At 44.8% G+C, this 20,817-nt stretch overlaps 1 protein-coding gene across 1 annotated transcript in view; it reads right to left on the bottom strand.

The window, feature by feature from the left end:
• pxdc1b (PX domain containing 1b) overlaps positions 1–11,416 on the bottom strand; it is a 12,850-nt gene extending 1,434 nt beyond the window's left edge. The window contains exons 1-4 of the mRNA XM_083778660.1: positions 9,976–11,416; positions 7,790–7,881; positions 5,534–5,651; positions 4,251–4,347 (exon numbers count right to left, since the gene is read on the bottom strand). Of these exons, the coding sequence (XP_083634786.1) occupies positions 4,251–4,347; positions 5,534–5,651; positions 7,790–7,881; positions 9,976–10,366 (698 nt within the window). The 5' untranslated portion in view covers positions 10,367–11,416. The remainder of the gene's footprint in view (positions 1–4,250; positions 4,348–5,533; positions 5,652–7,789; positions 7,882–9,975) is intronic.
• Positions 11,417–20,817: the final 9,401 nt, after the last annotated feature.

Genomic DNA, 20,817 nt, shown 5'->3' on the forward strand with positions numbered 1-20,817 from the left:
TTTTCAGCGATTTTCTTAGTTTTAAGGGTAAACTGTTGTATAATTGCAATAAATCTTTTTTTCTGAAAAAAACCCCCATGTTTCTCTATAAGGTGCTCAAACATTTTCATGTCAAGGACCGAAAAAAGTGATGTGTAATTGACCGCGGACCCCCATCTGAAAATATGTTGTTCCAGGGACCCCCCATCTGAAAATATGTTGTTCCAGGGACCCCCATCTGAAAATATGTTGTTCCAGGGACCCCATCTGAAAATATGTTGTTCCAGGGACCCCCATCTGAAAATATGTTGTTCCAGGGACCCCCATCTGAAAATATGTTGTTCCAGGGACCCCCATCTGAAAATATGTTGTTCCAGGGACCCCTAATAATCTGCCTGCCCAAATTATTAACCCATTCAGGGACGGGAACCCATTTTGGTGTTAGCATTATGTTATGCTTTAGCTATTGAAAAATAGCAGATCTACAAGCTCATAGCGCACCACCGAGTGGTGCGCTACGAGCTTGTAGGTCTGCCATTTTTGAAAAATCAAAGAGCGACTGACATAGAAGAAATTTTTTGAATCTGATCTCAGGTCAGAATGGGTTAATGCAATGTATTGACCATTACATTCAGCACCGCCAACCGGGACCCTTGATTCAATGTGTGCACGCACGCACGCACGACCGCACGCACGCCCACACACACACGCACACACGCACGCACGCACCCAGTTCAGCTCATATGGATGCCTGGCATATTTCTACTAACTGTGAGTCAGTGATGATGACGTCATCATGTACAGTTTTGGCCCTAGTTGTGTAATAACAAGAGGCCATCCTCTGCTTCCTCCTTCCACACACACACGCACATGCCGCACATGCACACACACACACACACACACACACACACACACACGGGGGGGTGGGGGTGGGGGTGGGGGGGAGGAAGCAGTACAGAGACACTTCCTGAGGTGCTGGGAGTGGTCAGTCAATGGTCAAGGAATTTTCTCTCCCGCTGCGTTCACACAACGAGAGGCGTTCACACAATGAGAGGAGTTCACACAATGAGAGGCGTTACCACAATGAGAGGAGAGGCGTTCACACAACGAGAGGCGTTCACACAGCGAGAGGCGTTCACACAACGAGAGGCGTTCACACAACGAGAGGCGTTGACACAAAGAGAGGCGTTCACACAACGAGAGGCGTTCACACAGCGAGAGGCGTTCACACAACGAGAGGCGTTCACACAACGAGAGGCGTTCACACAACGAGAGGCGTTCACACAACGAGAGGCGTTCACACAACGAGAGGCGTTCACACAGCGAGAGGCGTTCACACAACGAGAGGCGTTCACACAACGAGAGGCGTTCACACAACGAGAGGCGTTCACACAACGAGAGGCGTTCACACAACGAGAGGCGTTCACACAACGAGACGCGTTCACACAACGAGAGGCGTTCACACTACGAGAGGCGTTCACACAACGAGAGGCGTTCACACAACGAGAGGCGTTCACACAACGAGAGGCGTTCACACAGCGAGAGGCGTTCACACAACGAGAGGCGTTCACACAGCGAGAGGCGTTCACACTACGAGAGGCGTTCACACAGCGAGAGGCGTTCACACTACGAGAGGCGTTCACACAACGAGAGGCGTTCACACAATGAGAGGCGTTCACACTACGAGAGGCGTTCACACAGCGAGAGGCGTTCACACAACGAGAGGCGTTCACACTACGAGAGGCGTTCACACAGCGAGAGGCGTTCACACTACGAGAGGCGTTCACACAGCGAGAGGCGTTCACATAGCGAGAGGCGTTCACACAACGAGAGGCGTTCACACAGCGAGAGGCGTTCACACAACGAGAGGCGTTCACACAACGAGAGGCGTTCACACAGCGAGAGGCGTTCACACAACGAGAGGCGTTCACACAACGAGAGGCGTTCACACAACAAGAGGCGTTCACACAACAAGAGGCGTTCACACAGCGAGAGGCGTTCACACAACAACAGAAAAGTCCTTCTCAAAGGAGAGGCGGTCACAAGGCCATGACTCACGGCACTGAGTGTGACTAGACTATAGGAATAAGGAATGAGTTGAGCTGGCTTCAAGGCGTTTCAGCAGCAGTCAGTCATGTGATTCTCCTCTGCCAGTTCCTTCTCTCATCATGAACATCAATGATGATGTTTTTTAGGTGAAAAAAAGAACAGAAAGTCATTTTAAAATAATTGCAATATGTTGTATTATAGTCAGAGCACCGAAGTCCTGACGTAACTCGCTCATCCCTTCGATTCCCCTGGTTCATGGAAGTCATTTCTCTATGGAGAATAACATGGGGTGATCTTAATATCGTCTACTATAAGCGTTGTGAAAAGAAATAAACAAGCTGTCTCTGTGTTATTGTCTGGGAGGTGTCTCTGTATCGTTAAATTGATGGGGGTCGGCCCAGGCGGTGGCGTAACCGTCTGGGCACCCGACTGGTGATCCAGTCGCAGTGTGCCGCGGGTTCGACTCCCGAGCCCGACATGGCCTTTACTGCATGTCATCCCCCCCATCTCTCTCCCGTTTCCTGTCAGCCTACTGTCTGTCCCTTCAAAAACCAATAAAAGGCGTAAGCCGCAAAATAATATCTTAAAAAAAGAAAGAAAAATTGATGGGGGTCAGCGGCCGGCGGGCCGATTACAAACATATCATTCTGGGGTTCCTTGACATGAAAAAGGTCGACAAACCACTGATGTAGAAACATGAGGGGTTTTCAGAAAACCTTCCTCAGGTCTAAATGGGTTAACCCATTTTGGGTGCAGGGAACCCCTTTTGGTGTCAGCATTATGCTATGCTTTTGCTATTGAAAAATAGCTAGATCTCAAACAAATCGAATAGTCAATGCAAAGTTCGCTTTGGGCTAGTCATTTCACAGTTAGTAACAGTGTGGAGAGCGGCTGGAAAAGTGTGCAAGATTGATTTGAAATGGAATTTGCTTTCCCCAGTGTTCAACAATGACGGTTTGCTTTTAGATAATCGTCCTATTCGTTTTCCCAGATGGAGTTCCAAGGAGATTCATACTATTTTATTTTATTTGATATCTGATTTATTTGACGTCAATGGTTTACGTTCTTTCCAGAATTTATGTGATATTTTTAACTTGCCTGGTAACTCTTTCTTTTTCTATTTACAACTGAGAACTGCCATGAGGACTTATGGAGTTCCATGGCAGACCACCGTTGCAATGCACCCTTTGCATAGACTTATCTGTGATGTTAGGTCAAGAGGTTTTGTTTCCATATTGTATGATTATTTATTATAATCTAGTTATGGGACCTTGCCTGTCGATACTGTATGGAGGAATGACATACCAAATCTAGATCCAGATTGGAGCTGGGATACAGTGTGGTCTAATGTTGTCCTGTCTTCTAGGAATCCTGATCATCAACAAATTCATCTAAATGTTGTTCATCGGACATACTTAACCCCCCGTAGATTGTGTGCTATGTGGATTTTAAATAATCACAACTGCACTTTCTGCACTCCGAACACCATAGGTACATTCTTTCATATGGTGTGGGAGTGTCCGAGTGTCCTCACATTTTGGAATTTGGTTGCTGCTAATCTTTCAATTATTCTACAAGTTAACATTACACCCTCCCCATCTCTATTCTTACAGTATTAAACAATGTATCCCAATTGCCATTAAATAATACCCGTATTCGTGTCTTCTTTGCTGGCGTAACGGCCGCAAAGAAGATGGTTGCTTCGCACTGGAAACCACCTCATACATTGACGTTTCGCCAATGGGCTTTGACCTTTCTAGATATCATCTATATGGAATTGTCTACAGCAAGATTGCACAGAGCGAAAAAAGAAAACATTGATATTTGGTCTGATATTGCAGATTTGTTTAAGGACATGATTTAGTCATTATTATTTATTTATTTTTCCTTATTGCACAGTGGTAGGAGTCCTGACAATTTGTGACATCTTTGGTCCCGGGGGGAGGGATGGGTTTTCTTTATTTCATTCATGATGTTAACATGTTCTATTGTGATTTTTTGTCTAAAATAAAAAAACATTTGATAACAAAACCAAAAAAATAGCTAGATCTACGAGCTTGTAGGTCTGCTATTTTTGGAAAAATCGAAGAACGACTGACATAGAAACATAGCTTTTTCGGAAAAACTGTCATTTTCAAACAGACATTTTTAGAATCTGATCTCAGGTCAGAATGGGTTAAATAAGTGATGATGATAATGATGAAGACGATGACGCCACTCACGTGTTTTCTGTGGAGTCTGTGGACGGCGGTCTCAGGACGTCGTCGAAGACGATGGTCTCTGTGTTGGCCAGACAGAACCCGTTGGAGCGCATGATCTCTGAAAGACACAACCGACCAATCACATGATCTCTGAAAGACACAACCGACCAATCACATCGCTCATACATTATCTCTGTAAAGACACATGACCAATCACTTCAATCATAGTCACACGTGATGCTAAATCGGCGAATCGGAGCAGCAGGGGGCGGTATTTCTCCGACGGGTGGCTGGCATGCTCTCCCTTAGAGAGATAGGGTGAGAAGTTCAGTATAGAGTCACTGCTTCTTCGCCTGGAAAGGAGCCAGCTGAGGTGGTTCGGGCATCTGGTTAGGATGCCTCTCGGGGGGCCTCCCTGGCCTTGGAACGTCTCCGGATCTCCCAGGAGGAAGTCACTAATGTTGCTCTGGAGAGGGAAGTGGAGCTGTTGCCCCCGCGACCCGACTACGGATAAGCGGTTGAAGATGGATGGATGGATGCTGCTGCAATGATGATCATTTGAACTCTTAATTATTTAATACCAGAAAGCACAGCCAGCGTGCTTTCTGGTCTAGAGGGGCGGGTAGCCTGGCCCAGCCAGGGAGCTTTCTGGTCTAGAGGGGCGGGTAGCCTGGAGCAGCCAGCATGCTTTCTGGTCTAGAGGGGCGGGTAGCCTGGAGCAGCCAGCGTGCTTTCTGGTCTAGAGGGGAGGGTAGCCTGGAGCAGCCAGCGTGCTTTCTGGTCTAGAGGGGCGGGTAGCCTGGAGCAGCCAGCGTGCTTTCTGGTCTAGAGGGGCGGGTAGCCTGGCCCAGCCAGCATGCTTTCTGGTCTAGAGAGGCGGGTAGCCTGGCCCGGACAGCATGCTTTCTGGTCTAGAGAGGCGGGTAGCCTGGCCCAGACAGTGTGCTTTCTGGTCTAGAGGGGCGGGTAGCCCGGCCCAACCAGTGTGCTTTCGGGTCTAGAGCGGCGGGTAGCCTGGCCCAGCCAGCGTGCTTTCTGGTCTAGAGGGGCGGGTAGCCTGGCCCAGCCAGCGTGCTTTCTGGTCTAGAGGGGCGGGTGGTAGCCTGGCCCAGCCAGCGTGCTTTCTGGTCTAGAGGGGCGGGTAGCCTGGCCCAGCCAGCGTGCTTTCTGGTCTAGAGGGGCGGGTAGCCTCTGGAAGCAGGGCTGGATTCACTACCTGAGATCTGGACCGGACTCTGGAAGCAGGGCTGGATTCACTACCTGAGATCTGGACTGGACTCTGGAAGCAGGGCTGGATTCACTACCTGAGATCTGGACTGGACTCTGGAAGCAGGGCTGGATTCGGTGGACCTTGTCGTTCCGCAGCAGCTGGTCCAGCGGAGACCGCTCGAAGAACGTCAGCATCACCTCCGACCTGGAATACTGGGGAGGGTTTACAGAGTAACACCCATTTAGACCTGGAATACTGGGGAGGGTTTACAGAGCAACACCCATTTAGACCTGGAATACTGGGGAGGGTTTACAGAGTAACACCCATTTAGACCTGGAATACTGGGGAGGGTTTACAGAGTGACACCCATTTAGACCTGGAATACTGGGGGAGGGTTTACAGAGTAACACCCATTTAGACCTGGAATACTGGGGAGGGTTTACAGAGTGACACCCATTTAGACCTGGAATACTGGGGGAGGGTTTACAGAGTAACACCGATTTAGACCTGGAATACTGGGGAGGGTTTACAGAGTAACACCCATTTAGACCTGGAATACTGGGGAGGGTTTAGAGAGTAACACCCATTTAGACCTGGAATACTGGGGAGGGTTTACAGAGTGACACCCATTTAGACCTGGAATACTGGGGAGGGTTTACAGAGTAACACCCATTTAGACCTGGAATACTGGGGAGGGTTTACAGAGTAACACCCATTTAGACCTGGAATACTGGGGAGGGTTTACAGAGTGACACCCATTTAGACCTGGAATACTGGGGGAGGGTTTACAGAGTAACACCGATTTAGACCTGGAATACTGGGGAGGGTTTAGAGAGTAACACCCATTTAGACCTGGAATACTGGGGAGGGTTTACAGAGTGACACCCATTTAGACCTGGAATACTGGGGAGGGTTTACAGAGTGACACCGATTTAGACCTGGAATACTGGGGAGGGTTTACAGAGTAACACCCATTTAGACCTGGAATACTGGGGAGGGTTTAGAGAGTAACACCCATTTAGACCTGGAATACTGGGGAGGGTTTACAGAGTGACACCCATTTAGACCTGGAATACTGGGGAGGGTTTACAGAGTGACACCCATATAGACCTGGAATACTGGGGAGGGTTTACAGAGTAACACCCATTTAGACCTGGAATACTGGGGAGGGTTTACAGAGTAACACCCATTTAGACCTGGAATACTGGGGAGGAGGCAGTGTTGTTTTTGGCAAATTTTGATTTTAGTTTTAGTCATAGTTTCTTGAATAGCTTCCATTTAGTTTCACCCGGAATGTTTTAGTGTTAGTCGACAGTTGATTTAGTCGACTAAAATGTATTTTGGCGGGCCTTGATGCCGTCGTAATGACTGATAACATTCTAATGGTGATAGTAGTGATAATAATGGCATGGTGATAACGTTCTAATATAACCATGGTGATAAAAATAACCTATCTATGGCATGGTGATAACGTTCTAATATAATCATGGTGATAAAAATAATCTATCTATGGCATGGTGATAACGTTCTAATATAACCATGGTGATAAAAATAACCTTCTATCTATGGCATGGTGATGGTGATAAGGCTCTAATATAACCGTGGTGATAAAAATAACCTTCTATCTATGACATGGCGATAACGTTCTAATATAACCGTGGTGATGATAATAACCTTCCATGGCATGGTGATAACGTTCTAATGTAACCGTGGTGATGATAATAACCTTCCATGGCATGGTGATAAGGCTCTAATATAACCGTGGTGATGATAATAACCTTCCATGGCATGGCGATAACGTTCTAATATAACCGTGGTGACGATAATAACCTTCCATGGCATGGTGATGGCGTTCTAATATGACCGTGGTGATGATAATAACCTTCCATGGCATGGTGATAACGTTCTAATATAACCGTGGTGATGATAATAACCTTCCATGGCATGGTGATGGCGTTCTAATATAACCGTGGTGACGATAATAACCTTCCATGGCATGGTGATGGCGTTCTAATATAACCGTGGTGATGATAATAACCTTCCATGGCATGGTGATGGCGTTCTAATATAACCGTGGTGATGATAATAACCTTCCATGGCATGGTGATGGCGTTCTAATATAACCGTGGTGATGATAATAACCTTCCATGGCATGGTGATAAGGCTCTAATATAACCGTGGTGATGATAATAACCTTCCATGGCATGGTGATGGCGTTCTAATATAACCGTGGTGATGATAATAACCTTCCATGGCATGGTGATAACGTTCTAATATAACCGTGGTGACGATAATAACCTTCCATGGCATGGTGATGGCGTTCTAATATAACCGTGGTGATGATAATAACCTTCCATGGCATGGTGATGGCGTTCTTCAGAAGCCTCTCCACTTCGTTTAGCTTCATCTCGATGTCGCCGGCCTCTTTGATCTTCACCAGTCCTGAAACAAAACAACAAACAAACACAACTTTGGTTTAGTGAAATTTGAGCCTGTCCAGGGTGTTTTAGAGAAGGGAGAAGAGTCTGGGACGTGTGGAGCGTTGTCCAGGGTGTTTTAGAGAAGGGAGAAGAGTCAGGGACGTGTGGAGCGTTGTCCAGGGTGTTTTAGAGAAGGGAGAAGAGTCTGGGACGTGTGGAGCGTTGTCCAGGGTGTTTTAGAGAAGGGAGAAGAGTCTGGGACGTGTGGAGCGTTGTCCAGGGTGTTTTAGAGAAGGGAGAAGAGTCTGGGACGTGTGGAGCGTTGTCCAGGGTGTTTTAGAGAAGGGAGAAGAGTCTGGGACGTGTGGAGCGTTGTCCAGTGTGTTTATCACCCTCTCCCTCTCATCATGACATCAGTGTGAAAGTTCTGCGCGCCTCACTCGTTGCCGTGGGTTACCGCACCGAAACAGGAAAACATGAGCGACCGAGGGGGCCAGCAGAGAGAGAGAGAGAGAGAGAGAGAGAGAGAGAGAGAGAGAGAGAGAGAGCGTTTGTTGAGGGGAGGTGACAGTTCTTTTCTAGCTGGACTTCCTGTCCGAGCGTCCGTTTAGCCAGGAGGATGTAAATGAAATATTGAGCCGAGGTGAGAATTACTAAACCCCAGGGGGGGTGGGGGGGGGGGCAGCGATCCATCACTGGAGAGAGAGAGAGAGAGAGAGAAAGAGAGAAAGAGAGAGAGAGAGATAATAGTCCTTAGCCCGTCTAACTGTTGTTCACAAACTTTTCAGATGGAGACCAGAAAGACAGATTAGACGTCCCAGGGAATCGTAGCTTCAAATTGACATATTGGTTGTTTAGTTTGACCCTCAGCTTTGGAGATATGGCTTATAGAGTAATGTCTTGCAGAAAACAACGACTCGCTGTGTGCTTGTAGATCTGCTATTTTCAGCAAGTGTAAAATCAGTCATTACAACGGCATCAAGGCCCGCCAAAATAAATTTTAGTCGACTAAATCAGCTGTAGATTTAGTCGACTAAAATCTTATGATATTTAGTCGACTAAAACTAGACTAACACTGAGACATTCCTGGTGACTAAAATGTGACTAAAACTAAAAGGAAAACTATTCAAGAGACTATGAATAAAACTAACTGACACAGGGGAGGGTGGTCACTGACACAGGGGAGGGTGATCACTGACACACTGGCATGCAGTGTGAGACATATGTTTTTTCTTTTAAAGGACCACTTCACCACTTTTCAACCTATCTTCATATAATAGGTCCTCACTAATTATCTTGAAAAAAATGGCACAATTCTTTTTTCTACTCGGTCTGTGTCTCATAGGAGGGCTGTGGGCAGTTCAGAAACCGTCTTCCAGTGACATCATTGATGGGGAATACAAGCTAATAGAAACTGCAGGCTTTCTAGTCCTGAAAAGTTGCAATGCGAAAATGGAAGCCATCGTTCTCACGATAATGAAAATCTAAACATTTTTGTAAAAAAGATCTTGTTTAAAAAAAAATATATATATGCCTAATGATGATGTCACTGGAAGACGGTTTCTAAACTACCCACAGCCGTCCTATGAGACACAGACTGAGTAGGAAAAAATCGTGCCATTGTATCATGATTATTAGTGAGGACCTATTATATGAAGGTTGAAGTGGTCCTTTAACCCATTCTGAACGGGAACCCATTTTGGTGTTAGCATCATGTTATGCTTTAGCTATTGAAAAATAGCAGATCTACAAGCTCATAGCGCGCCACTCGGTGGCGCGCTATGAGCTTGTAGATCTGCTATTTTTAAAAAATCGAAGAACGACTGACATTTTTAGAATCTGATATCAGGTCAGAATGGGTTAATCAGACCAGTGTGTGTCCAGTGGAAACCTCGTATGAATCTGATCTCAGGTCAGAATGGGTTCAATTAAGTCCAGTCACATCTATACAAACTACATCCTGCACATAATTGTGCATTCATTCAAACTGCTAACTCATGACTGCATGGGGAGGGATTCTGGATTATGAATAGATTCTTCTTGGAGAATTATGAATAATAATAATAATAATAATAATAATAATAATAATAATAATAATAATAATAATAATAATGACCTTCTATCAGAGGACACGTGGACAGCTCTCTCCGGTCTTCAGGGAAGGACTCCATTAGTCTCCTGAACAGTCTTCCCAGGTCAGAGGAGCTCCGATGCAGATAGAGGATGTTCCTGTCAGACCACTCCGTCCGGATCTCATAGAAGTCCTCTTCGGACCCCCCAGAAGACCCAGCGGACCCCCCGGACCCCCCTGAGCCCCCAGAAGACGCCCCGGCTCCCTGCTCGGGTCGCTGGCCGATGACCAGCCTCCGGATGCCGTTCACCCAGCAGTCCTTCACGAACATGTTGGCCACAGACGAGCCTTCGAACACGGACGATGCCATGAAGGAGAACCCCTTGTTGTGACCTGTGGTTCTGGAGGTCTGGAGGTTCTGGAGGCGTCTGTCCATGAAGAATATAGTCTAGAACGACCAGCTGGTTTTGGTTCTGGTCAGGTCTTAAGTCTGCATGTGTCTGTCCATGAAGAATGTTACATTAGTCCAGCATTCTGAAGGTTCTGGAGGCCTGGACATGAAGCAGAACTATAAGTCCAGACTGGTTTAGTTTAGTCCAGCATTCTGGAGCAGAACTGCATCCTGTGGTTCTGGATCAGACAGACTGCGGTCCGTTTAGTCCAGCAGTCTGTCTTCCTTCCTGCTGCAATATTGACACTTCAAAGTCTAACTGCCAACTCACTGTACTGTACGACAAAAGGAAAAGGAAAATATCGCAACTTTTACTGTTGTTTTGCTGTGGTTTAGGGGTGAGGGTTTAGTGGGAGGAAGTTAGTCTGTTGTTAGTTAGTCTGTTGTTTTGCTGTGGTTTAGGGTTTAGTGGGAGAATGTTAGTCTGTTGTTAGTCTGTTGTTTTGCTGTGGTTTAGGGTTGTTAGTCTGTTGTTTTGCTGTGGTTTAGGGTTTAGGGTTTAGTGGGAGAATGTTAGTCTGTTGTTAGTCTGTTGTTTTGCTGTGCTTTAGGGGTGAGGGTTCAGTGGGAGGAAGTTAGTCTGAGTTCAACGTGATCAAGTGATCAACGTGGCATTCTGACAGCTGCGTTAAGAACTTAAGAACAACACAGACATCACAGACGGTCCTCACGGAGAAACAGACAGACAGACAGACAGACAAAGGATCGCATCGCCAGCTCCGTTCACACCTCGCACGAATTAAGCCCAAAGAAAAGGAGTGTCGCTTCGTTTCTTGTCTTTGAAATGGTCGGATCCTCATTTGTAGCCTAAACACAGTTTGACCATAAACAGAACATTCCTTCCTCCTCACAGCAGGGACAGCATCGCGTCGGAAACACACCCCGTGTAGACGTGTAGTACTCCGGTCCAGTCCGGGTCCAGTCCGGGTCCAGTCCGCACGTATTACATAAACCCCAAAGAGTAGCCTATATAGTCCAGTTTCTTTCTTTCTTAAATCTTCGGTATCCTTTGCAAGAGAGAGAGAAAGAAAGAGAGAGAGAGAGAGCAATTAATGTTTGACTCCCCAGTCAGTCAACAAAGCTGCAACACTAGACGAGGATAGTTTACTGTCGCTCTTTAAAACTTATAGTAGGAGGAGACAAGCGACTAAGGAACCGTTAGACAGACTGCAGTTATAGTGCTGTGTCCTGCAAGGGCGGGCAGAGATCTGTCCGAGGGGCAGGGGCTGACATCCCGGCCTTAGGAGGGCACTTTTAGACGACAATAGCTGATCTACAAGCTCTCAACGTGAGCTGGTATAGATCTGCTGAAACAACGCAGACGTAAAGGTTGTGTTCAATAGCACTGAAATATGCCACAAAAAAAAATCAAAAACTTTAAAATTGAGTTATGGTTTCCTCCTGACAGCAACGATATTATACATTATTATATTTATGTGATTTCTCGCTACACATTTCCCATGTGGCAACAGTGACGTAGGCTGCAGTGTTGATTTAGTCGACTATATTTTTAAAGTTATAACTATGACAAAAAATGTTCGTCGACCACCTTTTTTCACTGGCGAAAATTATATGGAAATTAGATTAAAACGAAGCTATGATGACTAAAACTAAAACTAAATATACTGACAATTTTGTCAACTAATTAAAAACTAGACTAAAATGTTAGGAAAGGACTAGTGGACAAGTCTTTTTACACTTAAGGTCGCATGCTGAAAATAGCAGATCTACAAGCTCACAAGCTTTGTGAGCTTGTAGATCGGCTATTTTCAGCAAATGAAAAATCTGTCATTATACGACGGCATCAAGGTCCGCCAAAATTGCATTTGTCGACAAAAAAACAACTGTAGATTTAGTCGACTAAAATAGTACGATATTTAGTCGACTAAAACTAGACTAACACTAAAATATTTCAGACGACTAAAATATGACTAAAACTAAAGTGTAGTTTAATTCCAAAGACTTTAAAACTGCTGTCAAACAACAACACTGGTAGGCTGTGTGTTCACGCCTGATTCCATTCCGCTGTAATAATACAACAGTACAGTACAGTACAGTACAGTACAGTACAGTACAGTACAGTACAGTACAGTACAGTACAGTACAGTACAGTACAGCACAGCACAGCACAGCACAGTACAGCACAGCACAGCACAGCACAGTACAGCACAGCACAGTACAGCACAGCACAGTACAGCACAGTACAGTACAGTACAGTACAGTACAGCACAGCACAGCACAGCACAGTACAGTACAGCACAGCACAGCACACAATACAGCACCAGCACAGCACAGCACAGCACAGCACAGTACAGTACAACTGTACCATGTAATAACCTCTGACTGTACTGGTAGGAATTATACGGTTCAACACAGAGTAAAATTATAACGCGTGTGACAAACAACAGAGTCGAGTCATCGACCTCAAGGTTGTCATTTAGTTTTAGTCACATTTTAGTCACCTGGAATGTTTTACTGTTAGTCTAGTTTTAGTCGACCAAATCTACGGTCGATCTAGTCGACTATACAATGTATTTTGTTGATGCAGTCGCGCAATGACTGATTTCACACTTGCTGAAAATAGCCGATCTACAAGCTCGTAGATCGGCTATTTTCAGCATGAAACTAAGTGTAAAATGACTTGTTATTGTATTTTGCTGTGCTGTCGACTCTGCATTCTGCTGTCATACGTCACGCTGCACTTCTGAAAGCTAAATGTTAATAGATGTTAACTTATTAGTATTATTATGAATTTAATGTCCCAAACCTCAAATACAGCTGCTGTTTTTCACCACAGAGCTGGGGATCAAAAACAACATGAGAACCTCTACTGTAGTATAGGCCTGCTTCAGATATCTGCACATACACACCCACACACACACACACACACACACACACACACACACACACACACACACACACACACACACACACACACACACACACACACACACCCACACACCCACAAGTATACAGGGACAAATTAGCCATTGGGCCAGTGGGTCCGTGGCCCAGGGGCCCTTGGCTTTCAGGGGCCCTTCGGGGAAATTGGACCGTGAGGTACTAGGTTTGACGCGCTGAGAAGGGCTCCAGGGGCCCTCCATTGGCTGTTGATTTTGTTAAATTTAGGTTAAAAAGATGATAAAAAACACAAAACAACACGGAAATGTCGCTATGGGGGCCCTGCAAATCTTACCGGCCCAGGGGCCCTCGTGGGGGTTAATCCGTCCCTGCGAGTATATCATCTCTGTCAACCTCATATGTCCAAAACTCTTACGTTTCCAATAAATATTACAATTATTCTTTGATGCCTTTGTGTGTGACGCCATGTAGGACGAGACCTGCACGGACGTTCTTTTACGAAGAAAAAGAAAAACACAAACATAAAGTGCAGGAGATCAGACGTTCTCTGAGTCCTCACACAGCGATTATTAAATGTGAGGAAAGTCCCTCTGAGTGAGTGTGACTGTAATAACAGGATGGTTCTGTTTGGAGCAACGTCTCCATGCTGTGGGTTTTAACCCACATTGTCCCGTCAGCACATTACTCTGCCACGCTGTGGCTGTGGTTGAGAGAGGGAGAGAGGGAGAGAGGGAGAGAGAGAGAGAGAGAGAGAGAGAGAGAGAGAGAGAGAGAGAGAGAGAGAGAGAGAGAGATGTATATGTATCTTTTCCCTTTTTGCTTCCTATATGATGAATTCCTGTTCTGTTCTTTAGCTACATAGAAATGTCTATTTGTATGTCTCTAAATGTTTTGATGAATTGAACAATGTGGACCCTGTTGTAAACAAGTGTAATGCTTAATTGGGTCGTCCACTCACAGTTAACAGTCTTTGTATTGAGTTTGTGCTTGAAATGTACTGTAAATTCTGCAAACTGTTAATAAATATTTCAATCAATCAATCAAAAGAGAGAGAGAGAGAGAGACAGAGACAGAGAGACAGAGAGACAGAGAGAGAGACAGAGACAGAGAGACAGAGACAGAGAGACAGAGACAGAGACAGAGAGACAGAGACAGAGACAGAGACAGAGACAGAGACAGAGACAGAGGTTAGTTAGACAGTTGTTATTGCAGACAGTGCCGTATATCGTTGGGATGGTGCACTGGCGCCCTCTGGTGGTTGCCAACGCTCAGTGAGGGGAAAAAGTGTACATGTTGAAAAGTATTCAAAATAAACTAGGCCTACTATAGCAATGTATAAGAAATTATACTTTGTATTAATATTTGCTACCTAATTCATTTTACATATTGTGGGAGCTATATTCAGTAATTTGCTATTTCAGTATTTGTTATATATTTAATGCATTTCTTATTTTTAGTTTAATTTGCTTTGCTTAATTGGTTTGTTTACATGCAGCCATTATTTCTGTTGCGGCTAAAGCTTTTGTTTTGAAGGTGATGGGCAGTTCACAGCTGAGTCTATTTAATTAAGAGAGCACACAGGGAGTCAGAGAGCATTGGGAAGGTCCACGGTTTTTTACCAGCAGCTAGGGAGAGCACTTTGACACCTTGTATCTCATACTATGTCTGTCTGGAGAAGCAAAATAAAAACATCATCAAATGTGGCTGCCCTGACTGGACAATGGTCTTATTCCCTATACCAACTGACTGGACAATGGTCTTATTCTATACCAACTGACTGGACAATGGTCGTATTCCCTATACCAACTGACTGGACAATGGTCTTATTCCCTATACCAACTGACTGGACAATGGTCTTATTCCCTATACCAATTGACTGGACAATGGTCTTATTCTATACCAACTGACTGGACAATGGTCTTATTCCCTATACCAACTGACTGGACAATGGTCTTATTCCCTATACCAACTGACTGGACAATGGTCTTATTCTATACCAACTGACTGGACAATGGTCTATTCCCTATACCAACTGACTGGACAATGGTCTTATTCTATACCAACTGACTGGACAATGGTCTTATTCTATACCAACTGACTGGACAATGGTCGTATTCCCTATACCAACTGACTGGACAATGGTCTTATTCCCTATACCAACTGACTGGACAATGGTCTTATTCTATACCAACTGACTGGACAATGGTCTTATTCTATACCAACTGACTGGACAATGGTCTTATTCCCTATACCAACTGACTGGACAATGGTCTTATTCTATACCAACTGACTGGACAATGGTCTTATTCCCTATACCAACTGACTGGACAATGGTCTTATTCCCTATACCAACTGACTGGACAATGGTCTTATTCCCTATACCAACTGACTGGACAATGGTCTTATTCCCTATACCAACTGCGTAAGATTCGCTGCCCGGTGCTTTTAAAGTGTTATTGTTCATGGTGTTGATTAGCCGCTACATAAAGTAAAAAACCTCCCTTATTGAAGCGGAAACTTTTATTGTTGTTTTGGATTTTTTTGCACCATTGGATGTTTGGAGTTGGAGTGGATCGAAGCACTTTCACTTTCAAACACATCAATCAATGGAGCCACCAGCCACACCCGCACAATCACTTTGAAGTTTGGATCAAGCTGTTAAAGACACGAATGGAGGACCAAGCAGCCTAAATGGACATCAAACTCGCACAAAACTATGCAGCAACAACATTGGTATATGTGAAGAATAACTGTCAGCTTTATTGGAAAGAGGCAAGCTCACTGAAGTGACCGAAGTATTGTCCTGCTACATGTTGATGCATATTGGGAGTTTGTTGGACGTGTGAGTCATTCATTCTTAAATCTCCGACGTAAATTAATTACACATTGCTTGTGTGAATCACATTCAGAAAAATGGATCCAGTTGTGACAAACAAGACAGTGACTGTGGGTGATTCAAATGTGGAGAATGTTGCTCAGCCCGACATATCCAGGTTAACTGGTTAAATTAATCTGGCAAGATTAACCAGCTTTCATGAAACCGGTTAATCGCTGATCCAGGATATATTAAAACAGGATATGTGTTAAATCCCGGTTTAATCTCTAATCCAAGTTTGGTGAAACAGGCCTCTCTCTCTCTATTGACAACATAAACAACCCTCGTTTGTTTGATTGTTGTTGGAAGTGCAGCCATGTCATAGCCAGGGTCATGTGACATGACATGCTAAAGTGGACTTATTTAGTTAATTATTAAACTGTATGAGAGCTGTGGCTTTCAACCCTGTTTCATTTCAAGGTCAATTTATTATTTATTCTGCATCTGAGCCACGGAACAACCATTTGATGACATCAGACCCATTTCTCACTCCAGAGGGCCACTATAGTTCCACACTCACTCCAGAGGGCCACTATAGTTCCACACTCACTCCAGAGGGCCACTATAGCATAGTAGTATAGATGTATAGTCATAGCACGTCATAGTACACATGTATCTAGCATAGTAGTATAGATGTATAGTTTATATGTATAGTTTCATTATATAGATATTCCACTGTTACTTTCTTAGTTTACACATGATAAATGTTTTCATGTGATGTATTCCCATGCTTTTTGTTATCGCTCTGGATTAAATTAATTTTCTGCTAAATGCCTAAATTGCACACTCACTCCAGAGGGCCACTATAGTTCCACTCTCACTCCAGAGGGCCACTATACTTCCACACTCACTCCAGAGGGCCACTGTAGTTCCACACTCACTCCAGAGGGCCACTATAGTTCCACACTCACTCCAGAGGGCCACTATAGTTCCACACTCACTCCAGAGGGCCACTATAGTTCCACACTCACTCCAGAGGGCCACTATAGTTCCACACTAACTCCAGAGAGACACTATAGTTCCACACTCACTCCAGAGGGCCACTATTGTTCCACACACACTCCAGACGGTCACTATAGTTCCACACTCACTCCAGAGGGCCAGTATAGTTCCACACTCACTCCAGAGGGCCACTATAGTTCCACACTCACTCCAGAGGGCCACTATAGTTCCACACTCACTCCAGAGGGCCACTATAGTTCCACACTCACTCCAGAGGGCCACTATAGTTCCACACTCACTCCAGAGGGCCACTATAGTTCCACACTCACTCCAGAGGGTCACTATAGTTCCACACTCACTCCAGAGGGCCACTATAGTTCCACACTCACGCCAGAGGGTCACTATAGTTCCACACTCACTCCAGAGGGCCACTATAGTTCCACACACACTCCAGAGGGCCACTATAGTTCCACACTCACTCCAGAGGGTCACTATAGTTCCACTCTCACTCCAGAGGGCCACTGTAGTTCCACACTCAATCCAAGGTTCAAGGTTCAAGGTTCAAGTTTATTTAGTGTCCCCGAAGGGCAAATTGGGTTGCAGCATAGACAGTACATTAAACAATGAATGAAACAGTACAGACAACAAACAGTTCACATAGCGGATACCAGAGTAAAAGGTGCACACAACCATTAAAGTGCAGGCGTTTAAAGTGCTATGCGATAGGTCATAAAAGTGTGTGTGCATAGACATAGGCACAAGATAATACAGTAAAAAGTAAAAGTGCTCATCATAAGGTTATATCCTCGATCTACGCACAGCAGCATTCAGTGTGTGAATAGAGACCGGGACAAAGGAATGTTTGTGCCTGTTTTTTGTGGCACAGGGGGCTCGCAAGCGAAGGCCGGATGGGAGAAGGATGTACTCTCCGTATAGTGGGTGAGCAGCATCAGATCGGATACACAGGGCTTTATTAAGTACCTGTTTCTTAAAGATCTGGTCTAGGCCGTTCATTTGTGAGCCAATAACAAACTATCCTTACACCTGGGAAAAACTGAATCCATCCTCTTCGGATCAAATAGTAAACTCAGCAAGGCAGATGGCTTCTTGGTTAGAGTGGGTGACAATATTATCACACGAAAAGATCAAATTACCTACCTAGGTTCCATCCTGGAGGCCAATCTTTCCGGTGATAAAATGGCCACCAACGTAATCAAAAAAGTCAATCAAAGAACAAGATTCCTTTACAGGATCTCCTCACTGGTCAGCAAAAACACCTTGAAGACCTTAACAGGAGCCCTCGTACAAGGTTTCTTTGACTATGCATCCACCTCTTGGTACCACAGCACCTCAAAGGCCCTTAAAACAAGGCTCCAGACCTCCCAAAACAAACTGGTCAGGCCTTTGGCCTCACCCCCCGAACCCACCTCACCCCTGCCCACTTTGACAGGCTGGGATGGCTTAGGGTCGTCGACAGAGTACAGCATCTTGCAATGGGTCTGGTCCACAAGATTCGATACACCACCAAGATACCCATGTACCTGTCTAAATACTTCACTAAGATACCCATGTACCTGTCTAAATACTTCCTTAATGTAAACGAAGTCCACACCCACAACACCAGAGGGAGTGCAACAAACCATGTACAACCCAGATTCGGCACAAACAAGGGACTAAATTATTTTCGCTCCTATGCCACCAAAATGTGGAACGCCCTACCAACAGTCATTAAGACATGTGAATCCCTTGACTCCTTCAAAACCGCTCTCAAAGGGCACCTACGGATGGCTGCAATTCGAAACTGGCCTCTGTAAAATCTGAATCCCCCCCACCCCATTTTCCCTCACTGTATATTGTATCTTTTCCCTTTTTTGCTTCCCATATGATGAATTCCTGTTCTGTTCTTTAGCTACATAGAAATGTCTATTTGTATGTCTCTAAATGTTTGTATGTCTATAAATGTTTTGATGAATTGAACAATGTGGACCCTGTTGTAAACAAGTGTAATGCTTAATTGGGTCGTCCACTCACAGTTGACAGTCTTTGTATTGAGTTTGTGCTTAAAATGTACTGTAAATTCTACAAACTGTTAATAAATATTTCAATCAATCAATCAAAAATGATTTTTGAGGCCACTTTTACAATTCTCCCTAGGGAATTTTTGTCTCTGATGCAGAGATTACCATACCAACAGATAATGGAGAAAGAAATGAGGGACTCGATGTAGGCACTGTAAAACAGTTTCATCAGAGTCTTATCGACATTGAACTTAGCCAATTTCCTTAGGCAGTACAGGCGTTGTTGACCTTTTTTTTGCATCACATCAGTATTTAGGTCGAATTTCAGTTTGTCATCAATAATTGTGCCTAGATACTTGTAGCTGGGCACAATATCTACAGTCTGTCCATTGACAACACTCTTCTGGGGGGATTGTGGGGAACGTCTAAAATCTATGCATAGCTCTTTTGTTTTTGAAACATTAAGCTGCAAGAAGGCGTTGTCACACCAGGATAGAAAGTCGTCTACCACTTGCCCGTGACAGTTCTCATCATTGTCAAGCAGGCTGACGATGACCGAGTCGTCAGCGTATTTAATGATGAATCTATTTTGGAAATGGCTAACACAATCGTTGGTATAAAGAATGTAAAGAAAGGCAGATAAAACACAGCCCTGCAGGGGCGAGCCAGTAGAAGATGTCAGGAAGCTAGACAGTATTTCATTAACCCTTACACGTTGAGATCTGTTGGTTAAGAAGTCAAGAATCCAGCCCACCAGACAGGGGTCTACACCAAAGGAGTTAACCAGTTTATCAACCAAGACATGGGGCTGTATGGTATTAAATGCTGAGGAAAAATCAATAAAGAGCAGCCTAGCATGGGTTTTACTACCTTCAAGGTGTTTGTGTAGGAGATTCAATAAGGTGCATGGCAAGTGCATCTTGAACACCCCTTCCAGCCCTATACGCAGACTGGAGGGGGTCCAGTAAGCGCTCAGTTTTTGCCACGAGCTCGGACTTGATTAGTTTTTCTAATTGTTTCATGATCAGGGAAGTTAGAGCAACAGGCCTGAAATCATTGAGCGTTTGGGGCTTATTGCTCTTGGCCACCGGAACTATAGTGGACTGTTTCCAGAGGGATGGCACCTTCTGCTGGAAAAGAGATAGATTAAATATATAATAAAAGATAGGGCCTAGTTGTTCAGCGCAAGTCTTTATCAGGTGACCCCCAATATTGTCTGGGCCGGGACTTTTCCCAGGCTTACAGCCTTTAAAGGACTTGATGACACTCTGTTCATCAAAAAAGGGTTTTAAAGGGGGTCACTATAGTTCCACACTCACTCCAGAGGGACACTATAGTTCCACACTCACTCCAGAGGGCCACTATAATTCCACACTCACTCCAGAGGGCCACTATAGTTCCACACTCACTCCAGAGGGCCACTATAATTCCACACTCACTCCAGAGGGCCACTATAGTTCCACACTCACTCCAGAGGGCCACTATAATTCCACACTCACTCCAGAGGGCCACTATATGTATACACTCACTCCAGAGGGCCACTATAGTTCCACACTCACTCCAGAGGGCCACTATAATTCCACACTCACTCCAGAGGGCCACTATATGTATACACTCACTTCAGAGGGCCACATTGCATATTTCTGTCGTAGCAAAAATAGCCGATCTACAAGTTCAAAACGCGATCTATTTTTGCTATATTTGAAATCTTGAATAGTTTTTGGTATTTTTGAATTGGA

Source organism: Protomyctophum parallelum, assembly GCF_964188405.1.
Source record: "Protomyctophum parallelum genome assembly, chromosome: 12".
NCBI classification, from domain to species: Eukaryota; Metazoa; Chordata; class Actinopteri; order Myctophiformes; family Myctophidae; genus Protomyctophum; species Protomyctophum parallelum.